The sequence below is a fragment of the Hyperolius riggenbachi genome, chromosome 2, assembly GCF_040937935.1.
Source record: "Hyperolius riggenbachi isolate aHypRig1 chromosome 2, aHypRig1.pri, whole genome shotgun sequence".
Taxonomy (NCBI): domain Eukaryota; kingdom Metazoa; phylum Chordata; class Amphibia; order Anura; family Hyperoliidae; genus Hyperolius; species Hyperolius riggenbachi.
In genome coordinates this window covers 490,150,607-490,176,975 of record NC_090647.1, presented here as the reverse complement: position 1 = coordinate 490,176,975, position 26,369 = coordinate 490,150,607, and the positions used below count along the sequence as shown (strand labels likewise).

At 46.3% G+C, this 26,369-nt stretch overlaps 1 protein-coding gene across 2 annotated transcripts in view; it reads right to left on the bottom strand.

The window, feature by feature from the left end:
* IGSF5 (immunoglobulin superfamily member 5) overlaps positions 1 to 26,369 on the bottom strand; it is a 52,581-nt gene that overhangs the window by 16,014 nt on the left and 10,198 nt on the right. Inside the window, exons 2-5 of one of the 2 annotated variants that reach the window (XM_068266030.1) lie at positions 16,321 to 16,396; positions 8,325 to 8,648; positions 5,136 to 5,447; positions 3,322 to 3,627 (exon numbers count right to left, since the gene is read on the bottom strand). In XM_068266030.1, coding sequence (XP_068122131.1) covers positions 3,322 to 3,627; positions 5,136 to 5,447; positions 8,325 to 8,648; positions 16,321 to 16,396 — 1,018 coding nt within the window. The remainder of the gene's footprint in view (positions 1 to 3,321; positions 3,628 to 5,135; positions 5,448 to 8,324; positions 8,649 to 16,320; positions 16,397 to 26,369) is intronic. The other variant, XM_068266031.1, reaches the window with a different exon arrangement.

The window sequence follows — 26,369 nt, the reverse complement described above, 5'->3', positions numbered from 1 at the left end:
GTGGTCAGCCATGCCAAGTTTCAATACCTATCAATAGAGATGGTCAATACGATGCTAAAAACTATAATTTGCATGCAAATTATATGCAACTTGGATTTTGGCCAATCAAAATCAAGAGGAAGTGTATCTGACTGTCCATATTCTAAGCTGCATACAATATGCATTACATTTTTCATCATGGGAGAAGAAAAAAGGAAAACTGAGGTACTCTCAAACGATCAGTTCAATCTGCTGTTGCCTTAAAGTGAATCTGAGGCCTGGAACCCACTACAAAACGCTATCGCTAATCGCAATCGCTAGCGTTTTGTATGATCATTTTGTAAGCGATTTCATGAGCATTTTTGAGAGCGATTTTAAAAAGTGTAAGGTTTTTGCCAGCGATTGTGTAGCGATTAGCGTTTTTAATTCTGATTGGTCCTTTCAATTAATTTTAATTTTTTTACAGTGTGCAGTAACTTCAAAATGTTAGCAAAGTCGCTCTGTGCAGGTTTTGATGAGCAATTAGGCCAGCGTTTATATACTTTAGATAAATGCTAACGCTAAACGCTAAAAATGCCCTGCGTTTTCCGATTTGGTCATCGCAATCGCTCCAATGGAATTTGGCCCATCCATTAACATTAGCTGAGCTGAGCGTTTAGGGAAATCGTTAGCGGTTTGAATCGCTCTCTAAACACTCAGAAAATCGCTCTAGTGGGTTCCAGCCCTGAAGCCGTTTCAAAAAATAAAAAACAAATACTCACAGAAGAGGGAAGGCTCTGGGTCCTACAGAGCCTTCCTTTTCTCCTGCCGGTCTCCTCGTTCCACCACAGCCTCCTCTATTTGGGCCTGATTCACAAAGCGGTGATAACTCAGTTATCACGCCTAAAAGACTTTAGGCGTGATAACCTTTGCACTAGCAAAGTTATCACCGCTTTGTGCTCTAACTCGCGCGAAGCTCCCGCGTGCAAAGTTTTGCGCGCAAAGTCCCATAGGGCTTAATGGGCTCTTCGCGCGAAGCACGGTGCGCTGCGCGCATAGCGCATCGCGCTGCGCGTGCAAAACTTTGCGCGCGGGAGTTCGCGCGAATTCCTTCAGATCACGCCTAAACTAAGTTTAGGCGTGATAAAGGGCTTTTCACAGGCGTGCAAAGTGTTTGCACCGCTTTGGGAATCAGGCCCTTTGAATATCCCGCCGCAGGAGACATTGACAGTTTTCGGAAGCACTCACACTCTGTACTGCGCATGCGCGGGTGCGCCAGAGAGGACGCTTGCATGTGCGCAGTATGGTGTGGATTGTCTTTGGAAGCCCGAGTGCTTCTGAAGACTGCTGAAGTCTCCTCAACCCGGAAGAGAGCAGTCCATGACCAATTGGTCATGGACTGCTAAAAGGGGAGCCTGCGGGAGAACGTGGACACTGGGAGGAGAACGTGAAGGCTCTATAGGATCCAGAGCCTTCCCTTTCCTTAGGTAAGTATGAGTTTTTTATTTTAAAATACGCTTCAGACTCCCTTTAAGTGCGCTCAAAGCCAAAAGAATCAGAGTAGCAAACATGAAGGAGAGCAGGTTTAGCACTACCAAGGCTTTATTTACCAATGATAAGCATACAATGCATTAACAGCCTAAGACATATAGCCAATGTACGGTACTTATTGTGGCAGGTGAGGGGGTGCTGGAATGGCAGTGTATGCCGGTGGTGTCACAGACCGCAAGGCCGGTCTGCGGATGGGGTAAATCGATCAGCGTCAGAAATCCTCTCACACGGTCATTTGTTCATCACGAAGGGTAACCCGCGTTCGCAATTTGATGAACTGACTCATGGAGGGAGCGTTCTGCCACTAACGGATTCACCACACACATACAATTCAAAGATCTGCCACCAAGCGAGTTACACAGCCCGCTACTGTAACTATACTAGGACGTCGAGAACGCTCTAATAACCCTTAGCAGTATGCCGGAACCTGGGTCAGATCGTTATCTGGGCCGGGTTCTCGCATACGGGTTATAAGTGTATACTTCTATTAAACACAGGGTAGCGATTTCAGGAGAATAGGTACGATTGTGTATGTTCAGCAACAGGTCATAACCGCTAAACGATTTTTTAAACGTTTAATAACAAAAATGCATTACATACAGTTATATACACCAATTAACATATAAACACAGAGCTTAAAAATAAAAGGGAATCAAATCAGAAAATTCTTACTTAGTTAGCTGAGCAGTCCATTTGAAGAATGCAGAAAATTAGTCCAGTTTAAAGTAGGCATTCAGGTTAAGAGTCCTTTGTACACAGCATGCGCCGGGTTTTCCTTCAGCACATGCCTGGACTTTCCTGATCGATGAAAATTGGAAAACTAGGCAGGTTTGGTCCCGCCCCACTTTTAAAGGACCTGAGTTTGGGGCTGTCACTATCTGGAAAGTAGGTGTGTTTAAGGCAGGGTTATCTCCTGGAGGCAAGGTTGCCACCCTCAGATTCAGAGCAAGAAATGTACCAATTTATTAATAATCGGTGTGACTCCGCCCCAGATTGGCGCATCGCAAATCCGAGACTATATTCATAAGAGGCTTGCGACCCTGTATTAAACGAGGCTATACATGCCTAGTCTGTCGCATTCGCTCTACGCAGGCCGGATAAAGTTGTTTTCCTACGGATCCCTGACAGCTAGAAAATTGCAATTCCTGTGTATGATAGAACTGATTTCTAGGTATCAGGAAATGTAATTTTTGTCTTGCTGTGCCAAACCTATTTTGAATTATTAATAAATTAACGTTCCCTTTGTTTGAGGCTATGAGCTTGGAGGGAATTTTTATCTCAGCCAGTCTGAGCTGGCTTGGGGGAGATGAGCTGAGTGGCCAAATGGTTTCTGCCCAGGGGAGCTGGCCACTTGTGACATTCTTTCCTGACACAGGATGTGGGGGAAGGTTACTGTTGCTCTCAGTAAGAAGAGAGGAAAAAGGACATCTATTGTATATTGACACATGACTGACAGCAATTGTGCACGACCATACGAAAATCGTTGGTGCTTGCGCACGACTTTCCGTAATGTTCATCACAGGTGGTACATGACCTGACGACCGTTTCACTGTGCTGTGCTTCTTTTGAGGCCAGACGTGCACCACAATAAGTACATTGGCTATATGTCTTGAACTGTTCATGCCTTGTATGCTTATCATTGGCAAATAGAGCCTTGGTAGGGCTAAGCCTGCTCTCCTCTCCTTCATGTATGCATTACATTTACATGCAAGCTGGAATTTTCAGCATCTCCTTGAGCATCTCTACAGTATAGGTCTAATGTATTGCAGCTGTAAACCCCTGATTACTATGCATAGAGGTCCCCCCCATTACCTGAGACACTTTCCCGTACCAGTATGGTCACTGATGTGGACAGGGGTCGCACCAGAGTGTGCACTGTAGCCAAGCAGGTTAAAGTCATATCTGTTTCTGGGATGATTGTGAAGGTGCTTATTGCGGAGACCAAGTCACCTGCTTCTGGAGTGTACTCTGTAAAGTAATGTGTGATACTGGCGCCTGCATTGTTAATTTCCCAAGTGATGATGGGAGTTGGGTACCATCCTGACGCTTGGCAGGGAATGATGACTGTGGAGTTTGGTTTCACAGTGATGGAGCTGCCGTTGGCTATGTGGAGGGACCCTTTTATCATTGTAAAAAAACAAAACAAAAACAAATAAACAGCCTCTAATTACAATAAATTAAATGTGTTTTTTTTAAGTTTCTAATCATCTTTTGTGTTTGTTTAAAGCGGATCTCCATCTAAATTAAAAATCCTGCATCCTGCCTGTAAAAGAAAGTTATAGTTACCTGCGTTGTCTTGTCCTGCAAAGCTGTCCCAAAGACCCCGCATCACTCAACTTCCCTCTTTCTCCGGAGAAAAACACCAATATATTTACGGCAGTAAAGGTCCTGAAAGTTGGGTGATGAGGGGTCTTCGAGATGGCTTCGCGGGACAAGACAGTGCAGGTAACTATAACTTTCTTTTACAGGGAGTCTGTAGGATTTCTAATTTAGTCTGGAGATCCGCTTTAAATATAGTATGCTCAGGTCAGACAGAAAAAAAGTTCACAGTTTAGGCCATTTTCACAGTGGTGCCTTGTGGTGTGGCATAACAGTTGCTTTGTAACGTGGCTTCCCATCCGGCAAAACACCACCTATAGCTACGTTCACAGTGTGGTGGGTGCATTACGGTATAATGGCGTGCGGAATGGTAATGGAATACATGTAGTGCATTACCGCAAAATGCGCATTTTTGCAATAGTGACAGCAAACCATACTTTTAATTGACTGTATGCTTCACTGTACTTGACTGTATGCGATGCAACATGCAGATAATGTGCAGCACCACTTTCCCATTGCGTTCCTGCAACTCGCACTGTGACCCTGGTCATAGTAGCTAGAATCTGCTCCCCTCTTGGCTCCACCAAGAGCCAAGTCCCCTCAGTTCCATCCTCAGTCCAAGAGGGCGACGTACTAAGACACCTCCGTAAGATCAAACCCAGGAAAGCCTCAGGCCCGGATGGCATGTCCTCAATCTGCCTGAGATCCTGACATCCACATTTAACAAATAGCTGACGGAGGGAAAAGTCCCCTCTTGCCTCAAAAAATCAACCATCATTCCGGTCCCCAAAAAGCCAGGAGTCCCAGATCTCAAAAACTTCAAGCCTGTTGCCCTAACACCCACAGAACATCTGGACAGACCTCACACCTAAACCAAGGAGTGACCGAGAGAGGAGAAGCCGCTGATCGCTGCGGCACCCTTGGATCAGGTGAGTGAAACACATGGCAGCTACTGCTACTCGCAACACCCATGGGGAGGAGGAGAACACCAAGGGGGACAGGAGGAGGACACTAATGGAGACAAGAGGAAGACACAAAAGAGACAAGAGGAGGACACAAGGAAGGCAGAAGGAGGAGGACACAAGGGGGGCAGAAGGAGAAGGACACAATAATTGCGGGGAGAACACCTATAAGATGCACCTGCACCATAGACGTACCAGGTTTAGTATATATTTTTCCCCTGCTTTTTGCCTGCTAAACCGAGGTGCGTCTAGGTGCGTCAAGTTCTCTTATCCTTTAAAGACCTTATAAAATCAGTTACAACACAATGCGATCTTCAATACAATGGAAGGTATGCATGCTCCTACCTGGGATGATATCCCGTACGTGAACTGTCACTGATGCAGAGAGGGGCGCAGGCAGCGTCTGTATTGTAGCCAAACAGGTTAAAGTCATATTAGTTTCTGAGAATATTGTAAACGTGCTTACTGCAGACACCAAGCCCCCGGCTTCTGTAGTGTAAGCCGTCACATAATACGCAGGATTTGCAGCTGTACCGTTCATTTCCCAAGTGATGGTGGGTCCGGGGTACCATCCTGATGCCCGGCAGGGTATGATGACTGTAGAATTCAGTGGTACGATGACAGAGCTGCCATTCACTATTCCAAGAGATCCTTTTACTGTTGAAGAAAATGTTTGTTACAATATAGTATAATAACATTTTTCACAGCAGGTCATCATCATGGTGGGTTTTTGATTGGTAATAAGAGCTTAGGGTCCCTTCCATGAAGGATGATCTCATCGCGGTAGAAGTGTCTTCTATGGAACAATCTGTATGCAAACTGTTTTTGGAAGCTAATATCCTTTCTCATGTTCATTTTGCTGCATCTGTTTAAATGCAAGTTGTGTATCCTGTCTATAATTAGGTTCAGCATGTCTACGCTGCTAGTTATTCAGATGCATCCTGTCTTGGGAAGCACAACCACATCTCCCTGCTGCATAAAAAATGTAAGTTTACTTTATGGCTAGCTGCTCCCATTTGCTATTTCAAGTTTGCATTCTGTTTTTATCCTAAGGGATTTAGTGCATAGTATAGCATCTGTTTTGAATACAAGGTGCGTATTTGCCTCTAGGGGGCTCTGCATGCCTCTGTTGGTAGTCATTTCAGATGTGGCCTGGTTTTGGAGCGCTGTCAATTTTTCCATGTTGGTGGGTATGTTGTGCCCAGCCCTATGTACTACTCACCACACAATCCATTTTTATAATTTAATCTTATTCAAATTATACCCAGGGAAAACCTCAGGTCAAAAAACACATAGTTACTTATATAGAGGGAAGCCTCTTGATTAAGGCCAAATGGGGCCCTAAGCAAAGTAGCGGATTTGGGCCCCCCTCCCTCAACCACCCTATAATCAGATGTGCCCCCCTTTTCCCCTCCCCATATTGTCAGATTTGACCCCCTTTCTCCCTATAGTTAGAAGTGCTCCCCCTTTCCCCCCTCCCCATATAGTCAGATATGCACTCCCTTTCCCCCTATAGTCAGATGTGCCCCCATTTCCCCCTCCCCCTATAGTCAGATGTGCCCCCCTTTCAACCAGTACCCCCTCCCTCCCTCTCTGTGCGGGACAGTGCGGGTACAAGAAGATACTCACTGGCTTCCGATATTCCTGCCTGCGCTGACAGCTCTCTTCCGCAGCACCCCGACGTCCTCCTCATGGTTACAGCAGCACCATGTGACTGCACATGCGGTGTGTCACTTGTCATGTGATGCACCGGGAACGTACAGTCACATGCTGTTGCTGTAACCATGGAGAGGACGCCGGGAAGTGCTGTGGAAGAGAGCTGTCAGTGCAGGAATTTCAGAAGCCTTGAGTATCTTCCTGTGTACCTGCAGTCCTACAAGGAGAGGGAGAGCGAGAAGGGGAGCACTTAGGGCAACCAGTGACCCACCCTCCTCTCTCCCCAAGGCTGCCAGTAGCCACACTGTACCTACCTTGCCTGGGGCCCTTAGACTGTGACTGCAACCCCAAGCAGGTGCTTTAGTTGCGGCCCTGCTCTGGATTCTGCAGAGGTTTCCCACCCCATCCTCCGAACCACCGTTGCTGCTCGCAGACCCCAATAGAAATCCGTCAAGAGCTTGTTGGATATGTTACGTAGCCACGCTCCTCTTCATGCACGAATGTGGCTGTACTGCGCTTGCGCGAGTACAGCTGTCCCTGGTGTCTCTCCAGGCCCTCGGTGACTGCCTAGGTTGACTTGTTGTGGATCTCGCTCTCGCTGCATCTGCTCAGTAAACTGGTGCCACTCATGAACAAGCAGCTCCGTGCTACCATGCAGGTGCGTGCTTGGAACATGGCCCGGATCTTCCAGAGGGTCCCGGTGAGCATTAAAGGTTAGGAGGACACAGGGAGCCTTTACAGGATCCACATGATAATCTTTTCTTAGATAAGTATATGTTTTTTGACCAGAGGTTCGGCTCGTGTTCACTTTAAGTGTCAATGTGCTTACAACACCTTAAAATAGGATGCTGACTAAATGACTAATAACACAATATATACAGTATGTTTATTATTGATTTTAGCTTTATCTTATGATACTGGCTTTCAAACCCACTGTATACAATATAAGCTTTAATCCTGCACCTACATTGATAGTAAACCAGCTGCAGTGTGTGCCAATCTTTACATGAAATATGTGCTTTTAAAATGTTCCCACTGCTTCTGAAATTTCCCTTCTCCTCGTCCTGTTATAAATTGTTGCTTTGCACTCCATATCAGCCCTATGCAGATCTTATCAGGATTTCACCAAACACCAATATACATAGGGGGGCTAGTTGTGGGTCAGTTTTTACTGTAATAATTACAGTACTGTACAACGTAGAGAATGCAGTGTGTTGTGCACAGGCTTATGCGCACAGGATCAATCAAGGTACACATTGTTCAGTTGCTTGTTTGCCTGTGTTACATCATATAGCTGCAAATGTTGTTTTTGGTTATATTTGGTTACATTATGTGCAGGGGTGGACCTACCATGAAGCCACCTGAATTATGTGATTCAGGCGTCAAAATCTAGGCGGCAGTGTTTGGACAAATAGTTTGGGCCACCTGGCACCTGCCTCCTCTCCGCTCTCCTACCCTCCTTCCTGGCACACACTGTACCCTCCTCATCCACGCACCCCTGATTCCCAGTCCTCATTCAACCGGTGGCACCTGCTACCCTTCTCTATGACATCATAAGCAGGTGAGGTGTCGATATATGCCTGTTATCGAAGCCTGCTGAGGTAAAACCACATCACCAGCGAGAGATCGCCATGGCCAGTCAGAGGGAAAGCTTTGACACGCAACCAATCAGACGGGGGAGCTGGCACCTCACTTGCCAATCACAGCCGCCCGCTGCTCCTTTTGCCAACTGGTGCCAATTGTCTTGTTGGGGGAGGGGGTTGTGCGGCGCATCCTCCAAAGTTTGCGTCTAGAACCAGACCTGGTTATGTGCATGTTATATAACACAATGCAAAACCCCACTGTGAAACTAGCCTAATGGTAATGTGACTTACACACCTTGAACAGACAGGTAGGCTCCTAGTTCTGATGAACCTAATGGAAGGCACCCAACACGTCCAGAGCTGCTATAGTTGACGTTGAGAATGGTTATTTGCGATGTGAACGTGTTATCGAGGCTGTTTGTGGAGTTCCGTGCTATGATGTGGCTTGTACTAACAATAGTTCCAAATGAGGTTACGCTGACTGAGTTTACACTCTGCCAGATCCAGGTCAAGCTCATCTTGACTTCACTCTTTACGGTGCAGGAGAAGTTGGCATTGTCCCCAGTAAGAACAGTGGCATTTTCGGGTCCCCGTGGAATTTGTGCGCATGATTTGAAATCTGCAAGGAAAAAGAGAGAACCAGCGTTCATATGATAACACAGCAAATAAGTGATACTACAGAGGGGAGCGCTACTAGTGTGACTCATCGTTACCCTGGAAGGCCATACATCATTCGATGTGCCACCAGATCGACCATTGGATTCATCCTCCTGTGATCAAATCTGATCAATGAAGGATATATTACCTGCCAACTCACTGCACACAGATTTCCAATAAAGTTCAACATGAAATCTATTGGATATCGTCCTAGGGCCGCCTCCTGCCAGGCCGCCCCCCCATGTATATGCTTTCCCCATGTGCCCGTTGTGACGACCGTCAGTTGGACGCAGGGAGAAGCTGAGAGACGGCTCACCCTGCGCTGGACAATTTAGGGGAGTATAACAAATATATTTCCCCATTTATTACCTACTTTGTTCCTCGGGTGGCTTAATCACAGTGAAATTACAGCGTTTTCACTTAAATTCCTACCAGCAGCCGCTACAGCTGTAAATAACATAATGGTCTGTGGTGGCACCCAAAGCAGGCCCTGTGTGGCTCGCAGTGTGTGACGAGCAGACGTGTTTTGCCGCATGCACTTACTTAGTGTTAAAGGCTCGCATACATATGAATTGGCTGCCGGGAGACTTGGGCGCAGGATACAGCAAGATACATACAAGATATGGCTTATCCTGCTGCTGCACAAGTTCCCGGCGGCGTTAAGTACTATTCCCCCTCTAGGTCCACGTGGATAGTGGGGAATTATATAATTCGGCTTCCAGCTATTGCTGGAGGCCGAATTATAGTGTTTTAAAATATAACTTGTGCTCCGTCTTCTGACGGCATCAAAGTTACTCAATGTGCGCTGCTATAGGCGTAATTCCTATTACGGCCTATGGTAGTGCCGGCTGCGCCCAAATCTCCTGTGCTGTAATTACAGTGTTCGTAAAGGCTCACCTGTCTGCTGGTGCAATTCCTGGTCTCCTCCAGTGTACGGCGTCACCCTGCGTGGTGCACTCTGCGCATGCAGTCATGTCACTACATGTGCCACTGTCACATGAGACAGCCTCTAACATTGACGATTGACAACAGAGGAGTCGCACCGGCAGACTCACCTTTAACACTGAGCATGGACACGGGGAGGGACACATACACTAGGGGAACACAGCCTGGGGGTCTGTTGGTCATTGCCATATCAAACACCGTTACAACTATGCACCCGACTGAGCCCTTGCAAACAAGATTTTTTGCCATTCCTGATAAATCCATTCAACCGATTTTGGACGGAAATCGATTGAAAGCTTGATCAGGTGGCCAATTTTCAAATCGAAGGTCAATTGGCCCGAAATATCTAGAAGCAATATCTCTAGGAGTCACCATAGGGGGAGGGGCGTGAAGGGAATGTAAACATTGGGCAGGTGGTGGACATAATGTATACTTACCCTCCTGGTCCTCCTCTCTTTAAGATGGTTGCATGCACACAAATATCTAAGAAACATTATGAAGTAGATAGATGGTCCTTAGAATTATTGCATACGTTTCTTTAATTGCGCAATACAGGTCCTGCACACTGCAACCATTCATTGTAGCGGAGATCAATCTATAACTAGTGCAAATTGCTAAGTAATTGCTTCATAGCTCATATTTTGTGACGTGCTGACCATCTCGCTGTTGATAGACTCGCCACCGGGCCTCAATTGCATTTCGATGATTTATTTCTGCTTTGACAAATACAACCAGTACTGCTATTTTTTTATCTTGCGTAAAATTCTCATTTCCCTCATTTTTTTCTTTTTGTATTTTTCACTGATGAAGGTTTGCCGTTTGGCCCAATGTCACATTGTCACATTTCTATTTCCTGAAGGGGCGAGAGAAAGAGTGGGTCTGCCAGGGCTCCCAATCTATCAAAGTCACAGTAAAAATAATAAAAGACACAGAAGCAAATGGTTATTATATTTCCCAGTCAAGTGGCTGCCTGAAGTTCCACAGTTGTTACAAAGTCCTGTGGTGAAATATGTGGCCTGCTAACGTGACAATCCAGCCTTGTTGATAAAAGAAAACAGCCTCCTAAGTTCTATTGTTCTAGATTTCTTATTTGATGGTATCTGCAGAGACCGCTCCAGCCTTGTGCCAGGATTCATAACAAAACAATGCCTATCGGTTGTGTGAAGCATGATGGCTGGTGCAGTTGATACTCCTACAGGCGGGACCGGATTTACCTCACAGGAGCTTATAAGCACAAATGTCCTGGCACCTTAGATTTTGCCATCCATGAACCTATAAATCTCCACCAAATTGCACCGCAATGTGCTGGCTGTCCCAGCTGTCACTTTTCCCTTACTTCCCTTGCCTGTCATAGGTAGCTGCAGATGACCCTCAATATTAGGTAGTCAGGAGTACCCTCAGTATTAAGTAGTTAGATGTGCCCCTGACTGAAGGGAGATCTAGTCAGTGGAATGGTAATAGTAGGGTGAGTAATGCCGGGAATACACGGAACGTTTGTACCTCTCGATTATGCCGCCGGATCGATTCCCGCTCGTCCCCGCGGCGATTCTCTTATCTTCTACTCGTTTTCCTTATCTTTTTCCATTGTCCCGCCTGCGGTATCGAGCGTGGAACCGATCCGGCCGGTGATCGGACATGTCGGAAATTATCAATCGAGCCATCTAATGGCTCAATCGTGTGGTACAAACCGTGTATTCCCAGCATAACTTCTAATTTACACTCTCATCAGCACTCTGCATATGGAAAGAGAGAGGGAGGTTCTTGGGGAGGGAAGTGAGCAGCCTTTCCATCAACATGCACCTGTAGGCACGTGCCTACATTGTCTTATGGTAAATCCAGCCCCGCCTCCAGGACTTGGATTTTTGGAAAGGCCACAGTGGTCCGGGCCTTGGATGGCTGCAGCCTAAGGGGGCAGCTGGACATGAGAAGGGGATTGCTGAATATTGAAGAGAAAAAAACACAGGATCCTGAATCTTCGCCTTGAGATAGGACATTTAAAGTGTGGCCTCCTCCACTGCCGTTTAGGCCATTGGCTTTCTCGCCGCCCTCCCGGACCGCCTTGATCCTCTGGCTGGAGAAATCCCCAGGTATGTATAAATGCTTTTTTTCTTTTTTCCTCTCAGGTTTCTTTATATATTTAAATATGTGCTACGGTGGTGCTAGAGGGGGTTTGGCAAGTTACATAGTTACATAGTTACATAGTTACCCTGGCTGAAAAAAGACACACGTCCATCGAGTTCAACCAGTACAAGTGAAACAGCAAAATCAATTAACCTTCCACACAGCTGCATGCAAATTCTCATCAGTTACGTGCACGCATACCTCCCAACATTTGAAGATGTGAAAGAGGGACACTTAAGCCACGCCCCCTGTGCGGCCTTTAGCCACACCCCAGCTTTTGCAAGAGGGTGACAATGGGAGGGAGTTTGCGGGGGAGGGTGACAGTGGGTGGGAGATAGTGACACTGGGTAGAAAGGAGGGTGCCAGTGGGTGGGGGCGGAAAGTGCCAGTGGGAAGGAGGAGGGTGTGAGTGGAGAGGAGGCGGGTGCGAGTGGGCAGAGAGGAGAGTGCCAGTGGGCAGAGAGGAGGGTGACACTCAGAGGCAGGGAGGGTGACGCTCAGGGGGCAGGGACTGGGTGCCTGGGACTGGGTGCCTGGGACAGGGGGCAGGGACTGGGTGCCTGGGAAAGGGTGCAGGGTGCCTGGAAAAGGGTGACTGGGACAGGGGGCAGGGTGTCTGGGGAAGGGTGCAGGGTGCCTAGGGCAGGGGTAGGGTGCCTGGGGAAGGGTGCAGGGGCCCGGGGTAGGGTGCCTGGAGCAGGTTGCAGGGACTGGGTGCCTGGGACAGGGACTGCGTGCCTGGGAAAGGGACTGGGTGCCTGGGACAGGGACTGGGTGCCTGGGGAAGGGTGCAGAGGCCAGGGTGCCTGGGGAAGGGTGCAGGGTTCGTGGGGAAGGATACAGGGTGCCTGGGGAAGGGTGCAGGGTGACTGGTACAGGGGGCAGGGTGTCTGGGGAAGGGTGCCTGGGGCAGGGTGCCTGGGAAAGGGTGCAGGGTGCCTGGGAAAGGGTACAGGGTGCCTGGTGCAGAGACAGGGGGCAGGGATTGGGTGCCTGGGGAAGGGTACAGGGTGCCAGGTGCAGGGGCCAGGTGCCTGGGGATGGGTTCAGGGTGCCTGGTGAAGGGACAGGGACTGGGTGCCTGGGGAAGGGTACAGGGTGCCAGGTGCAGGTGCCTGGGTGCAGGGACAGGGGGCAAGGACTGGGTGCCTGGGACAGGGGGCAGGGTGCCTGGGAAGGGTGCAGGGGCCAAGGTGCACTGACACCTGGCGAGAGGGGTGGTAGGGGGAATGCCCGTGGGTGCGGAGGAGGGTGCCACTTTTAGGTTGGGGGGGAAAGGTTGGCTGGGCAGAGAAGAGGTGGAAAACTGATCGAGGCTCCAGCCGCGGTAATGAGGGATGCGGGAGCTTCACTACTTCCTCCCTCCCTCCCTCTCTCTGAATACCCCCCCCCCCCCCCAATGTATGTCTGTGTGTCCCCCCTCCCTGTAGGCAGAGTGAGCGCAGCGGAGCGGGCAGTCGGGTCCTCTTACCGCTGATGCACGCGTACTGTCTCTGGCATCGGACCTCCATGTGCTTCCTGTTTACTATGACGTCACAGGAAGCACATGGAGGTCGGATGCCAGAGACAGTACGCGTGCATCAGCGGTAAGAGGACCCGACTGGCCGCTCCGCTGCGCTCACTCTGCCTACAGGGAGGGGGGACACAGACATACATAGGGGGGTATTCAGAGAGAGGGAGGGAGGAAGTAGTGAAGCTCCCGCATCCCTCATTACCGCGGCTGGAGCCTCGATCAGTTTTCCACCTCTTCTCTGCCCAGCCGGCCGGGATTCAAGAGGGGGGGCCCGGGACAGCGGGAGAGCCCCCCCAAATCGGGAGAATCCCGACCGATCCGGGACGGTTGGGGACTATGCGTGCACGGCCGCAGATTTAGCTGTCATGTGACCACTCTTAGGCCAGAGTTAGGACACATACTAACAAGGGGAACCTCTACGCGAAGCATGTGACTATGCAAGAGACTTCATTCTTGTAACAAAGACCCAGGCTTTTAACTTAGCTGTAGGGATAGGGTTGGTTCCTGCACGAGTTGTGTGAAAGAATTTGCTTGAGAATTTGCAGGCGAGTGTGCACACTTCATGTTTGGCAAATAATTTCAGAAACACGACGGAACATTCAGCAAAAGGGAAAGTGTTCACTAGAAAGCTCTTTTAGTGTGAAGATTTAATGTATCCTACTTCTGAGGAGCACAAGGGGAGGGGCAGTTTATGAAGTACAGTATAAAGGGAGTCATTTGTGCGTCTGAACATGGTGCTTAAAGGACAACTGAAGTGAGAGGGATATGGAGGCTGCCATATATATTTTCATTTAAACAATACCAGTAGAGATGGCTCGAACCTCCAATTTTCGGTTTGTGAACCTCAAACTCGAACTTCCGAAAACATTTGCGAACCTGCGGCGAACTTTTCGAACTGCAATAGACTTCAATGGGCAGGCGAACTTGAAAAACTACAAACACACAAAAGTGATGAAAAAGATGTTTCAAGGGGTCTAAAACCTGGAGGGGGCATGGCGGAGTGGGATGCACGCCAAAAGTATCGTGGAAAATTATGGATTTGCCGCACAGCAGGGTTATAATCCCTAAAAGGCAGAAATCACATTGCATTGCTAAATTGGAGGTCTAAAGTGCTTGAAAACATCTTGCGTGTGTATACATGGATCAGCAGTTAGTGTAAGTAGTGTACTGCTTTACACTGACAGACCAAACTCACTGTGTAACGCCTAGGTTCTCAAAGTGTGGTACGCGTACCCCAGGGGGTACTTCTGATGGTTCCAGGGGGTACTCGGGCTTGATATACTTGACCAAGAATAACAAATTTAGAGTTTTAGAAAATGATAAATATTATATTATTTAAACACCAAATTAGTGTTTTAGCTAATTAAAAGCAATAGTAAATGCTTGGAAATTGTTTAGAACCAATTTTCATGTGCTACGAATAAATATATATTTGTCAAGGGGTACTTGTGATAATGATTACTATGCTAGGGGGTACTTGGTGAGTACAGGGTTTTAAAAGTGGTACATACCAATAAAATGTTGAGAAACACTGGTGTAACGCACCGCAAACAGCTGTTTGTGTAGTGATGGGCGTGCTGGACTGGTGCAGGCGATGGCGGTTTTCAAGCCCATATGGTCGGGCTGAGGTAGCTCAATAACAGAACATCTGTCCACAATGAAGCAACGACCTTATTATCTTGGGTCAGGTGTGCCCCCCAACACACTCATATAGCCGGTCATTGCTTTATTGTGATACGCAAGCCCTTTCACTGCGGCAAGGTAACGATCACGAAGGGGAATGACACATGTATATGCCTTTTGTTTTGTTGTTGCAGCCGCAATGTAGCCAGAAAAAATAGGCAGGCATGTACACGCACCAGAAAAAATATTATTGTTTTTGTTAGCGGTCGCTGCTAGCAGCAGCTTTAAAGCTTCAGGAATCCACCTGGAGTCCTGGTCTGGACCCTGTTGGTGGTAGCGGAGAAGAAAGTCAAGTGGCCTGCAGGCAGAGCTGCTATGTGGGGACGGACTTAATCTTGGGGCAGGCAGTCACACGGCGTGCTGGCAGAGATGCTGTGTGGGGACTGACTTAGTCTTGGGGCAGGCAGGCACACGGCGTGCAGGCAGAGATGCTGTGTGTGGGGACTGACTTAGTCTTCGGGCAGGCAGTAGCCTTCCGGGATCCATGCCTCATTCATTTTGATAAAGGTGAGGTACTGACCACTTTTTTGACCTGACTGCTGGTGGTATAATACAAAGTGCAATCAGTCACACAGAGGCAGTGAAAGGTATGCACTGGCCTGGCACAGTACAGCAATTAGCAAGGGCCAGCTGCGACAGACAGGGCTGTATATGCAGTGTCAGTGGGCCACACACACAAAAAAAAAACACATCAAAAGAACATTAGCTCTCAAAAGAGCAGTTTTGGGCTGCTTTTCATCAACAAATATCAGCAAGGAGCAACCTAACAGACCTCCTAACTATCGCTTTCCCTATCTCTCCAATGCCTCTCCCTTCTCTCACTAATACTGCAGCACACAGAGTGAGAACATTGCAGACGCTGCTGCCTTTTATAAGGGGGAGGGGGGCTCCAGGAGGGAGTGTAGCCTGATTGGCTGCCATGTGTCTGCTGACTGTGATGTAGAGGGTCAAAGTTTAGCTCAATTATGTAGTATAGGGGGCGGGTCGAACTCGCTAAGTGTTCACGGTTCACTGCGAACTCGAACCAGTTAAGTTCGCGCGAACAAGTTCTCCGGCGAACCGTTCGGGCCATCTCTAAATACCAGTTGCCTAGCAGCCCTGCTGAGCTATTTCGATGCAGAAGTGTCTGAATAAAACCAGAAACAAGCATGCAGATAATCTTGTCAGATCTGACATTAATGTCAGAAACACCTGATCTGCTGTATGCATGTTCAGGGGCTATGGCTAAAAGTATTAGAAGGAGAGGATTAGCAGTACGGCCAGGCAACTGGTGTTGTTTAAAAGGAAATAAATATGGCAGCCTCCATATTCCTCTCGCTTCAGTTGTCCTTTAATGAGAAGTTCCTCACCCCGTACACAGTTCAAAAAGTACCTTGTATAATACACAGGAAGAAAAAGACCAGCGCACAGATCCTTCCACCTCCTTCCATCAGACTCTGACTCAGCTCCTGAAACACAAATGAGAGAGAATTCCATAGTCACAGGCCTGTAGAGCCACATGAATGTGATTGCTTGCTTTTCTTATCGGTTGTAGATATTGTTAGCAGTGATGTAGAAAAGACGCCCAGCTTCGACCGTGACGCAAGTGATCGAGTAAATGTTGGCCATTGCAAATATTTTGATCTGTGAGATAAACATGAACTTGTAAGTAGAACTAAGCTGTAATCACCTAACTTCAAGTATAACTCAATGTCAAAGGAAATTGTCTCTCTGGCTTGCAAATTGTCCTTAAAGGACAATTGAAGTAAGAGATATAGGGAGGCTGCCATATTTATTACCTGTTAAACAATACCAGTTGCCTGGAAGCCCTGCAAATCTGTTTGGCTGCAGTAGTGTCTGAATAACACCAGAAACAAGACTGAAGCTTATCCATTCAGGATGGACAATAATGGCAGAAACACCTGATCTGCTGCATGCTTGTTCGGGGTCTATGGCTAAAAGTATCAGAGGCAGAGGATCAGCTGGATAACCAGGCAACTGGTATTGCTTAAAAGGAAATAAATATAGCAGCCACGTACGCCTCTCACCGGGGCCGCCATCAGAAATTTTGGGGCCCCTCACACATCATAAGGCCGCCCTCCCCCACCCCCAATCCCCAGTGGATACCTTAGTGGAAATAAAATGAAAAACGGGGGGAGCAGGCATGTCTGGTGGGCTCTCCTCATGCCCACCGCTTCCCCCCCCCCATTCTCCTCCATCCCCCTACGTTAGTCAGTAGCGACCCCTCAAACTTACATCCGGGTTGGGGTGGTCGCGGCTTATGGCGAAGCGTATCCTTGTATGTAATTATGACGTCGCAGCTATGTAGTGCGCCTGCGCATAGCACTCCCTCCCTGACGCATAAACGCTGACAAGAATAGGCTGCGCCGGGCAGCTCAATTGCTGTAATTAGGTGTTTTGTGTCTGCGTAACATTGTAAAGTCAAAACAGACCTGTGATAATGTAAATGTGACAGTGACTAATACAGACAAATGCAGACATTGGGCTTCATTCACAAAACGGTGCTAACTGTTAGCACGCTGTGAAAAGCGCTTCGCGCCAAATTTGCATTCGCATGTTAACATGAATTTATCGCGTGTTAACGGTCGCGTTTGCGCGATACATTAACATTACCACGCAAACGCGAACATTAACGCGTGAAAAATTTGCGTTAACGCGCGAACGCAAATTTTTGCACTTGATAGCCGTTTTTTCACGTGAAGACGCACTAAAACGCGCGAAAAGCCGTGCTAACAGCCGTGCTAACGGTTAGCACCGTTTTGTGAATCAAGCCCCATTGTCTAACAAAACATACAGATATTACAAGAAACATTGGGGGAGAGAACCTTGACCAATCCTTTGGGGGTTACGTCAGGTGCTGCTCAATTTCAAATTAAGCATATATTTTTCAAAATCCAATAATATTTCTTAGTTTTAAACAGCCAAATTCACTTAACATGCAGTGCACAGCAATTTTACCATTATGTAAAGTTACGGAGTGCACATTAGTGCTCTCATGTGGCCTGGGTAATGCTTATATTGTTACCCTAGCAACACAAGTGCTAACTAGGTAACATGCTTGCACTAATTGCGCAATGTGCGCTACATAGTCAGAAGTCAGTGCAAGTAGTGGAAATCTTAATGTTTAGTGAATTTGTCCCTGTGAGTGATATGTTATCTTGGATTTGTTGTATTTTCTATTAAACATAGACTTAACATGATTTGCAAATTGCTATAATTCTGGTTTTATTCACATCACATTTTAAACAGTGTACCAATCATGGGATTTAAAGTGTACCCGAGGTGACATATGACATGATGAGATAAACATGAGCATGTAAATTGACAAACAAATTAATACCTAGGCTGTGTTTCATTTCCTCTTTTTCTGCTTGAAAGCATTAACTTTCAGGCATGTAAGTGACAGTTTCTCTCTTGTTGGACTATTGTCAAATTATAGCGTAAAGCTGAATACTCACCACCTGATGGGTCCAGTGACGCCCCCTTCACGACGACCTCCTCCTGCTCTAGACATTACACGACGGCATTCTAGCATCTTATTATTATCCGCGCGAATCGCTATACGTCATTCACGTGATCCGGTGCCTGTACCCATGTCACGAGATTGTGGAAACGACTGCTCATTGCTCGAAAAAAATCGATAGTCGTCAAACATCAGTGGGAAAATCAAGTGGTGGGTAAGGGCCTTATCCCTCACTGACGAGGAATTACAGCCATAAAACTCATTCTTGCAGAGGAGAACTTCTGAGGCAAGGGATAGATAAAAAAGGTCAATAGTTCATGTATTTTAGCTCTGGGACACTTAATAGACTTCCATTGAGCAGAGACAATAAAACATTTGCAAAGGTTTAAACAAAATAAAACCATGGGATATAAAAAAAAAGGTAATTTTTAGAATTAGGACGATACATTCAATTGTTTATCTCATCAGCTTATAGTGACCTTGGGTTTTAAGAAACTTGACAAAAATGGGTACTATGTGGCCTTTTGAACATTAATATCAGAATTTTTATACATACAGGGGGATTATGTAAAATGTAGTCAAAGGAAACCTAAAGTAATAAAAAAAAGACAGTTGAATTTACCTGGGACTTCTACCAGCCTCCTGCAGCTGCCCTGTGCCCGTGCCGGGACAAATGGATCCTCTGGTCCCCCGCAGCGACCCACTTTAGTTTTCGGCGACTCAGCCAGTCAATGGCCATTGTGCCTGCGTGGTTCTGGCCGCACACTTCTTCGAGTGTACGCGTCCTTAATCGCGCTCCTGTCGCTGGGAGCTAGCTTTTCTCATACTGTGCATGCGCAGGACACTCCTGGCGACAGGAACGTGATCGGAGACGTGCACAGTCAGGGCCACGTAGCCGCAGTGGCCCTCGACTAGCTGAGTCACCGTAAACGAAAGTGGGTCGCTACGGGGGACCAGAGGATTGGTTTGTCCTGGCGCGGGTACAGGGCACCTGCAGGGGGCCGGTAGAAGCCCCAGGTAAGTTAAACTGGCCTTTTTTGAATGACTTCAGGTTCCCTTTAAATGTGAAGTTCAGCATTACAATTTTTAGTTTAGCTATAATAAGAGCAGAATACTGTAGGCTGGCAGCATCAAGAAAATACAACACAGACCTTGTTGGAAGTGCCAGTTTGTGGGGAGAAAATTAGCACTTTTTATTGTTATTTAATTAGTGGGCTGCAGGGATGTGGAATTTCCAAGAAGACAAATGCAAGATGCCAAGCGCTGCCCAGGACTTGTGTGGAAAATGTGGATGGCGGGGCGTCCTGTTCATACACAGCGCCAGCTTCTGCTCTGACTCAGGCCAGTAATTAATCTTCTCAACGCTCGCCAGAACTCATTATAGAAGCCGCTCATCTGGGAGGATCGGCTGGATAGCTGCTTCACGCAGGGCAACTTTCCAATTATGGGCCCCCTGGAGTGGCCCTGAGATTGCAGCAGGCCTCCCGGCTTCTTCTCATTTCCAGGGATAGGCCCCAGTTTAGTAACACTAGGGCTGTTTTATCAAGGCAGACGCAAAGACATCTAAGGTAAAAGCAGCACAGTTGCCCAAAACATCCAATCAGGTTTCAGCTGATAAAGGAGAACATTGCTCTGTTTTTGCACTGGAGTTGTTAAAGCGATCCCAAGCCAAAGCTCGGGATCAAAATAAGATACTCACCTGAAGAGAGGGAAGCCTCAGGATCCTCCTGAGGCTTCCCTCTCTGGTCTGGTGTAACCTGTCGCTAAGTGTGGCCCCTCTCCACTTTGGGGCTGTTCAGCTCCTCCTTTTGCCACGTGGCCGAACAGTTGACACGCGAGCATGGCCCCGCATGCGCAGTAGCAAAGAGCCTGTGGCTCACAAGTAGCAATCGGATCTCTCTCCTGTGTCACATGACTGCCACAGCAGAGATGGCAGATAATCCCATTTTAAAGCATAGGCTGTTAAAAATATTTCTGCTTCTATGAATCAGGAAGTGGAAACTGCAGATTTATTTTCAGATTTATTTTTATGCGGCCGCCGGATATATACGCAGAGGGCGCACCTCTTTTGCGCAGACTGGCCTCGACTGGCTGAAGTTACAGGACCCAGTACTGAAGAGGGAGAAGACTGGGGGACGGTGGTGTGGGAGCGATCTGTGCGCATGGGGCTGGAGGAAGCCCCAGGTATGTATAAAACTTTCAGTTGAACTTGGCTCTGGTTTTTTGTCTGTATAAAACTGGTCCTGAACCTTACCTGAAGCAATTATCAAGACCTCGGTTAATGAATAAGACTATCGGTTCTTAACCTGAATCTGACCATAAATCTAAACACTGCACCCCTCTGTCCCCTGTACGTCCTCTATGCCCCCTGTGACTCCAGTGTCCCCCTCTGTGTCACCTCTGTAGCCCTGTGCCTTCACTGTCCACCTGTGTACCTCCTCTGCCCTCCCTCCACTGTGGCACCTCTGTCTCCACTGTGTTCTTCTGTACCACCTCTATCCCCCTGTCCTCCTTTGTACCTCCTTCTGTCCTAGTGACAATTGCCAATCTCCATCTTTATAGGCCAATCACCACTTTATACAGTAGGTAGGTCATTCTTTCCTGGTAATATCAGAGGTCAGGAATAGCAGGGACAGAGTTGGGGGGAATAGTATTAGGCTTTAGGTCAGGGAAGCAGGAAATTTGGGCGCATGAGGCAGGTGGACAAAAAGGGCGCCGCCATTCACTCCCATAATAAATATCGCTTAATGGGCGCCCAACAGGAAAAAAGGGCGCCGGAGAAAAATAATGTTTTAAAAGCGGCGCCCGTAGACTTTTAAAGTTTTACAACTGCTTCTCATGATTACACATTATTTAATGATTTATAATTTTTTAAACATTATTTTTAAACAAAAAACTGTACAATATTTTTTTAAAACATTATTTTTAAACGAAAAACCGTACAATTTTTTTTTTAAACGTTAGTAATGCTTATCACAGGGGGTCTTAGGTTTAGGCACCACCAGGGGGGTCTTAGGGTTAGGCACCACCAGGGGGGTCTTAGGTTTAGGCACCACCAGGGGGGTCTTAGGTTTAGGCACCACCAGGGGTGTCTTAGGTTTAGGCACCACCAGGGGGGTCTAGAGGTTAGGGATAGGTACAGGGAGGGTTCTGTGTGAGAATAGGGTTAGGTATAGCTTTAGTAACATTCTTATTAATGTTTTATAAAACGTTATTATAAATTTCACTTTTTAAACAGGGAAGATTAACGTTTTTACAATTGCCAATTTCATACACATTATTTAATGATTTATAACTTTATAAAACATTATTTTTAAACGAAATATAGCACAATTATTTTTTAAACGTTATTCATGCTTATCGTTTAAAACCCTGCGCCCTTTTTTCCCGGCGCCCTTTTTTAACGTTCGCTTAGGTCAGTGTCTGCGTCAACCTCTGAACAAACGCTCAACTTTTACTAGCCAAAATTATACTTTGTGGATGTGGATGAAACTTTGCTAGTAAGCTGTGATAGTCTCAGCTAAGGTGCATGCACTGTCCCATGAAGAGAGGATGGGGGCTTTTCATAGTCCTTCCAGTTCAGTTGTCCTTTAAAGTGCACCCGAGGTGAAAATAAACCGATGAGATAAACAATTATGTTTAAAGTATCACATGGTTTTATTTTATATTTATACATTTACAAAGTAGGTTTAATGTTTTTCTGTCTCTAATCGGCGGCAGGGTCCCAGGGTTAGATAAAGGCCAATAGTTCATGTATTTTATCTCTTCCTGCCCTCAGAAGTTGCATTTTTCCAGGAAAACTTTTATGGCTGTAAAAGCCAGTGATGTTTACTATATTCCTGATGAGGTACCTACTGCATAAAAAGAAAAATAAATAGGATCTTGTATCTACAAAGTCTGGACATAGAGATCTAACTCTTGCAGCTTAGTATCTGTACAATTTGTACAGGTAAACTGTATTGATGTCCTCTCCTGTCAACCCAGACAAGTTAGAAGGGAGACAGTAGGTAGGTAGGCCTTGTCATTCAGGGGTGGATATTCTGCTAATCAGGCCCACTGATATCATAGATAGGGGCTGTTTCTAGGAATAGGCCATCCAGGCAAAAGCCTACAGCACCTTCTAGTGTACAAAGAGCAATATTGCATCCTCTGTAATAATGAAATTCTGTTTCACGCAGTTTCACATCACAGTTTATTCCAGGGATTCACTGATGTCTTTCAGCTTTTGAGCTTCCCCTGAAGACTGGCAGAAGGGAATTCTTTACATTTTCGGGTGATTTAGAAAAAAAAGAAAAGAAAACTAATGATCAGATTCTAAAAAGTGTAGGAAAAAAGGTGGAGATCAATTTAATCTCACCTCCCTTTTATAAATAGGCCACTGACCACAATGATTCTGATATGGAAGTAACATATGCAGCTATTATAACTGAGATTGAAGCATGGCTCCAATTGTGTAACAGTAACAGATGTGCTTTTACTATCACGTTTCTGTGGAAAATCCATCTGCTAGTCAAACTGTTTCAAGGCAGCTTTGTAAGGTTGTAGAACGTATTGTTGTAACTCTATGGCATTTTATGCACCATGTGATTTAGTATGGATTGTAAACTCCAGGCAAACATAAAAAGCACCATTTAATACAGTGATGTGTTCATTATAAAAACATAAAATGTACTTTATATACAGCAATGCCTGAATCTCTCTCTCTTTCTCTCTCTCTCTCTCGCGCTTTCCCAGTTCAGACTGAGAGAACTTAAAGTGAACCTCCAGACTAAAAATCTACTCCGCAGCAGTGAAAAGGCTTGGTGCTTCTTTAACAGTTTCACAGCATCACAACTTTATTTTTCTTATCCAAGCCTCATTTTTGGCTGCACAGAAGCTAAGCTCCGCCCCATCATAGAAAACGGCATTTTTCCCCTGATACTGTGCTAAGCATGATGGGATTTCTGATGATGTTGTTCTCGTTACCTACCACAGGACAGTTGGAACTGTATCTCATGCTCCCTGTCACCTCTTTTCAACGAAAAAGATGGCTGCCCTCTCATGAAATCACAAACATTTGCCTGTTCTTTTAAAACAGGGTGAGAAAGATATTATATTACTTATCTATTTTAATTAATATAACTAATATAACTTAATGACAGTATGTTTGTTTAGGCTGAAATTCCTCTTTAACTCCCAACATTCAAAACTGAGGAAAAAGGACAAATTCTTAAAGTTTTTTTTACACATGCTATAAAAACTCAGCCGGCACAACCATTTTGCGAGGTCTCAGCTGATAATCTCGGGTGTGCTTAGCTGCCTAACCTGCTTATTTAGTGATCTGGCACTTCGGATTGCTGAATGACAGCTGACCAATGAGGACAAACAAGCACATTGTTTCACTGAACCCAGTGCCTTGCAAAATTATTCACTCCCCCTTGGCTTTTCACTTATTTTGTTACAATCCCACCTGTAATTTTAATGCTTCATAATCTTGATATTTATTTGATGGTTCTACACAAAATAGTCTTAATTCAGGGGGGTAACTAGAGGGGAGCAGCCCTGCAGGAGGGCCCAAAGCTGTATTAACTTTTCCTTCCTCTGATTCAGGGGACTGTACTTCAGATCACGGCGTAGCAAGAGATCACGGGACCCCATAGCAGAATTTTCATGGGGTCGTCAGATGCGGGCACTCATAAGCAATGCCACCTGCCCCTCCCCCATGAATAATTGGGCAATTTACATTCTCATTCAATCAACACTGCACATAGTCCATGGGCACTGAGACAAAGTCAGAGGGTGGAGGAACACAAGAAAGTTAATGGTGAATACATTAAGTACCACCTAAGCCCCCTGGGCCCCATAGCAGATGCAACGGCTGCTATGGCAATTGCTACGCCCTTGCTTCACATCAGGTGTTTTTGTGGCTACACTTGTTATCCATGTGAAGATCATGATGGCCACACTTGTTTTATGAACCTTGTAAGATTGGCACCGTAGGCCGAGAAGGTCACCAAGGGGAGGCAAGGGAAGGGTGTGAACATTGGGGGGCCTGATCAATTATAGTTATCCCACTGCCTTAGTTGGTGAAGTGAAATGAGAGAAAAAAAAAAAAAAATATATATATATATATATATATATATATATATATATATATGAAAAAAAAAATTATAAAGTGAAAATTGTCATGTGTACCCTTTTGCCATGAAGCCCCTAAAAAGTCCTGTTGCAACCAATTACCTTCCAAAGTTACATAGTTAGTGAAATGATGTCCACCTGTTTGCAGGGCTGGATTTACTATAAGGCACTGTAGGCCTGTGCCTATAGGCGCCTGATGATGGAAAGGCGTCTCACTCCCCTCCTTTAGTGCCTCCCTCCAGCCTTCCCTATGCAAAGTCCGGATGAGAGTGTAAATGAGAGGTTACTCACCCAGCTCTCTGCATTCCACTGACAAAATTTCGCTTCAGTCGGGGGCACCTCTAGCTACTTAATACTGAGGGTAGTTCTGGCTACCTAATGCCAAAGGGAAGTTGTAGCTACCTATGACAGACAAGGGAAATAATGGAGAAGTGTCAGCTGGGCCATCCAGCACACTTGCGGTGCAGTTTGGTGGGGGTTTGTAGGTTCATGAAGGGAGAGGTCTAGGCTGTCAGGACATATCTGCCTATAGGTTCCTGTGATGTAAATTCAGGCCTGCCTGAGTACAATCTAAGTGTCATATGATCTTAGTGTCACAGAGAAGACCAGAAGCTTCAATACCACTAAGCAGGAGATATCACACTGTGAATACCAAGGGGCTCTCCAAACATGTCAGGGACATAAAGAGTTACCGTTATAGGTGCTGTCATGACCATCACTTGATCTGGTTAGAGTGCAGTGGAGAAAACCTAGGTCAGTATGCTGGCTTGGCTGTCTCAAGTATTCGGAATCACAGGTTTAGTTCGTCTAGGGACAATTGGTCATATTCACTAAATAGCGGTAAAATTGCCTTACCCCAAATATTTAGTGCATGTTGGGCAATCAGCACAACCTGTGTTACCTAATTGCGCAACACACCCTATGTAGTTGGTGTAGGTAATGGTAAAATTGCCTTGTGTTGTTTGCATATAGCAATTTTGCAGCTATAGTGTGAATTTTGTGAATGTGGCTCAATATTTCTGAGGCGGGTTTCATACTTGTGCAGTGCAATCATCCCACGGCAGGAGAGCCGGCCGCAGGAGAACCGCACTGCGCCAAAGCCCCTTTCACATTACCCTGCAGCAGTCAGCGCCAACAGGGTAATAATCATAGCACCGCCCTCCACTCAGTGACGTACTCCCTGCTAAACAAGAAGTACGTCACTGGGATTCCTGTCGGTTTGCACATGCCTGCTGCACTCCGTCCTTTACACTTGACTGCATCCCCATAGACCTCCATTTCTGCATAAGTACGGATCATGTGCATTGTTGACTTTGCAATGGCATGGCGGCGATTTGACTACTCCCGTTGTACCACATCACATTAAGTGTAAATTAAAAACACAAACACTGGGGCAGAAGGGGGCCCTAGGGGTGGCAGAGCCACAGACCCCCAAACATGTGACACCAAGAGGGGGTGCAGATAAGTGTGTAAGTCTACATAGACTAGTGTGTAAGTCTACATGTAAGTGTACATAGACTAGTGTGCACGACTACATGTAAGTCTACATAGACTAGTGTGTAAGTCTACACATTAATCTACATAGACTAGTGTGTATGTCTACATGTAAGTCTACATAGCCTAGTGTGTAAGTCTACATGTAAGTCTACATAGACTGGTGTGTAAGTCTACATGTAAGTCTACATAGACTATTGTGTAAGTCTACATGTAAGTCTACATAGACTGGTGTGTAAGTCTACATGTAAGTCTACATAGACTGATGTGTAAGTCTACATGTAAGTCTACATAGACATGGGCAGCACGGTGGCGTAGTGGTTAGCTCTCTCGCCTTGCAGCGCTGG